At 44.0% G+C, this 3,721-nt stretch overlaps 1 protein-coding gene across 1 annotated transcript; it reads right to left on the reverse strand.

Moving 5' to 3' along the window:
• Nucleotides 1–1,091: 1,091 nt before the first annotated feature.
• Nucleotides 1,092–2,401, reverse strand: LOC120906325 (polyadenylate-binding protein 3-like). Its single transcript, XM_040317900.1, has 2 exons — nucleotides 1,690–2,401; nucleotides 1,092–1,610 (listed from the first exon to the last, which is right to left on the reverse strand). The coding sequence occupies exons 1-2, from the start codon at nucleotides 2,379–2,381 to the stop codon at nucleotides 1,520–1,522; spliced, it is 783 nt and encodes a 260-aa protein (XP_040173834.1). The 5' UTR covers nucleotides 2,382–2,401; the 3' UTR covers nucleotides 1,092–1,519.
• Nucleotides 2,402–3,721: the final 1,320 nt, after the last annotated feature.

Below are 3,721 nucleotides of genomic sequence, written 5' to 3' on the forward strand. Positions count from 1 at the left end.
GGTAAGACGCATCTTGTCACAGGCCACGAGCTTCTTTTGAGACATGTCCGTCCTTAACCGCCAAACGGTATACGGCCTACTTACATGTAAATGACTAACAACTACATGATAGAGGAATGCTTCATTTATCAGTTGCTGAATTCAATTTTAATATTTGATAAACTAAGCTTCAAAGCTTATTTGCACGAAGCCTCAATAACCGAGAAATTGGGGTTATAGTTCCTCTTGTCCCCTTTTACCAACGATGAGCAGTATTGTATCAAAATGTACGAATATAGGACAATTTTGAATAGAAATCACTATTTCAATAGGTACATCAAAAGTGAATGTGGGAAACAATGCAATAAATATGCTCGACCACGTCAATATGCCGGAAGAAACTCTCCAAAGCATCGGGGTATTGACCGAGCAAAATAGACAAACGTAAATGATAAAACAGCTGAGCCTTAATCTCTTTACTAAAAAGGAACATGGTGTAAGACAAAGAAGCAAGCGAGAAAGAGAGAAAATGTGGAACTAAACGAGAAAGAGAAAGTGATCGTTTGGAAGACAGCATGTTCTTGGACGCTTGGTTCCATTCTACTGATTCTTCGGCCCACTCCATCACCCTCTTTCATACTTCCTTCGCAGCATCATTCGCCGGGGACTTTCAAAGGTGCTTGCGATGCGACGCAAACCGTATGTTTTTGCATAACCACCCCCGGGGCCTTGTCATAAACCGTCCGTCTGCGTCGGACGGCACAAACGGCGGCGATCGCGGTGCCCAATCGATGAATGAAGATCACATATCTTCGTCCGTCGTGTTATTTTACGAGGCTTTATGGCATTCGTCTCTCGTGCGGCTCGAGATGACTGTAAGCATTATGGCTCGTAAAACGCTGGAAGTTTGGCCAGCAGCTCCAGAGCGCCTCAGTGGCTTATATCCATTACTGCATACAAACATCCCAAATATCGTGTCTGTCTGTGGCAGTGAGAACGCCTATTGATTAAAATAGTTCCAAATTTGCTTTTTCTTATTTATGATTTATTTCGCTAGCAAGACAAGCATTATTGACTGCATCTTCATATTGAAATCTCATCACCGTTACAAAAGCTGTCTTGATAAAGGAATTAATAAAAGAATTTTAACACATTAAAAATTGTGTAAGTTTATAACGTATTGTATTATAGTGTATACTATATTTTTAACGTAGCTCGTATAGACTGATAATGGAAATGGTATGCGATTCGCAGTAAGTACGATGGTGATTTATTCAAAATTCATTCATATCAGTAAAAAACAACCTTCTTCTAATGCACTGAGCTCCACTCCTGGCTCAAGTGAAAGTAAACGTGAACCTTGAATCTATATACAGAGATAAAATAAACTTTAAATTGCACGTTTTACTTGCACTCGATCACTATTCTTCAGCGTGGGATCCACTTCACTCTGCCAGGATGCATGGTTCGCTGATAAACGAAGCTTTAGAATGAGCGATATGGAATCCAACAGCGCCTGGACGAAAGCACGTGGAAGACATTACACACCCAACCAGGCTCTTGGGAAGAGGGATGAAGCAGCCGATGAGGTAGCCACCGCCGGAATAAATGCTGTGCTCAAGTCGATCGGACTGGGAAATGCTAGGAAAAACACATCACTGAATGAAATTTTCCACTTCCACACACACACAAACATACACTCATACTTACACAGCGTCAGTGAACGGCAATAGTTGGCTGGACAGCTTCACGACCTTGAGACGGGAATCGTCCACCACGGTGTTGTCCATAATGCGGGAGACGAAAAGGGCCTGTTTATCGCTCTGGTAGCGCAATATCGCCCAACCGAGCGGCTCTCGGTGCTGATCCCGCAACACGGACACATCCCTCAGGAGGCCATACGTCCCAAACAGTTCGCGCAGCCGCACCGCTCCGAACGACTGCCCCAAGCCGGACACGCGCACGTACCCACCAAGGAACCGGTTCGTCTGCAGGCGCTGAAACTCGGCCGGCGAAACTGGTGCTCCACCGTGCACGGTGTAAGAATGTCGCACGCGGAGCGCAAACCCATCGCCCATATCCCATCCGTTGAGCTGCAAGTGTGCCTCCTCCGTGTCCATGGCCGACCTAAACGACACATACGCCTCACGGTACCCGTACACGCTCCGGCCCATTACAATTTGCATCACCCGGCCTATCCGACCGAAAAGCTCGTGTAGTACTTCCTCGTCGATCCATTCGCTGAAATTGGTAACGTGCAGCTCGGTGGACGTCAGGATTGGCCGGCTGGTGGTAGTAAAGCTGGCCGCCGCGTACATCCGAGTGCCCGCCAGCCAAGCACCGTTCATGTGACGCTTTTTACTGCGCCGGGGAATGTGGGGGGCGAGCAGATCATCAACCATATAGGTTCAACAACATACCCGGAAGGGGCCATATAGGTTCAACAACATACCAAGCATTCTATCGTCGTAGAACGAGCTAATGTTGCCCAAAAACAGACAAAAGCGCTTATTCCGCGCAAATGCTTCTGGAAGTGGCACAACGCTGGCCGACATGTCACGAACTTGGTCTGAAAAGAGCAGCACACATATCCACCACACACACGCACAAGCACGGTAGCAAATTAGCTCCAACTTTTTGAATATATTTATTATGAAGCTTACCTCCTGTGTAACTATGCATGATGTTGTTTAGTTTTTGTTTTCCACTCGCACTACAAAAGAAATCACTTACGAAATATGCATTCATCTTGCATCGAACTTTCCTCACCGAGCTGCCGTATCGAAGTGACGATCCGAAAGGAAGCGACAGCAACATGCTGGTACACTGAAACACTCTCGCTGACCGACGCATTTGTGGGAGATTGAGAGAGACGTTGTCCCTGTTCGCTCTCATTTGAGCGCTGCGTCCGATGTACTGCAATATGCGCAAAAATGCACTCGCACATAACGGTTGAGTGTATTGCACTTTTCAGCAACACCAACAAGTTAAGGTTGTGTTGAAGACTTTCGCTAAGTAGCGCACGTCTGACGTCACTTGTAGAAACTCGTGGCGGTCCTTTCCCCCGTTGATCAACGATTTTCACAAAACACAAAAGAGGAATAGTCATTGCGATCAGCTACAGCAAACTCATTTGACTACGTGGGCCAAGATCGTATTTGAAATAATAACACACAAATAGATAACGCGCGCGGTAGATGTTTCTTGGTTTATTGTTTATTGGTGTTCCAAATATTGGTTCGAGAGCAGTTCATGCTGGGATAACAACTTCGTTAAAAAATTAAGAACTTTTCTAATATTCAACGTTCTCTTAATTTAAGAAACAAATTATGCAAGGACTTTTGTCTTATAATATTTCCAGTTGCGGGATAGGCCATGATATTAACCGTCATAACCGAGCTTGGCCATACCATATCTGGGTTGCTTTAACGATTTCAGAATAGTCTTTTATTTTGCTGGTTAAATAAATTTGATACAAATGTGTTGAGTAAATTTAATGTATCTATCTATTAGCTCAGAGGACTCCAAACTACTGCTCCAGGATCGCATGCGGCCCGCGATGAGTTTTAAAGGTTTAAATTAATAGCTTAGTTTTTGGATTAATTAATCAAAAAATATGATTCATTACTTTTGACAGATGAAAATCAAGATTAATTAGAAGAAAGCTGCATACATATGATACATTCAGTAAGTATTTTCTAAACAAAATAACATTTGAGCTTTCAAACATTCTAAAGGTAAC

Source organism: Anopheles arabiensis, chromosome X (assembly GCF_016920715.1).
Source record: "Anopheles arabiensis isolate DONGOLA chromosome X, AaraD3, whole genome shotgun sequence".
NCBI classification, from domain to species: domain Eukaryota; kingdom Metazoa; phylum Arthropoda; class Insecta; order Diptera; family Culicidae; genus Anopheles; species Anopheles arabiensis.

Coding starts and splice junctions, on each gene's coding strand:
- LOC120906325 (XM_040317900.1), bottom strand. CDS start 2,381: ATGGTTGATGATCTGCTCGCCCCCCACATTCCCCGGCGCAGTAAAAAG. Junction 1,611..1,689: donor TTGCCGTTCACTGACGCTGT/GTAAGTATGAGT, acceptor AGCATTTCCCAG/TCCGATCGACTTGAGCACAG.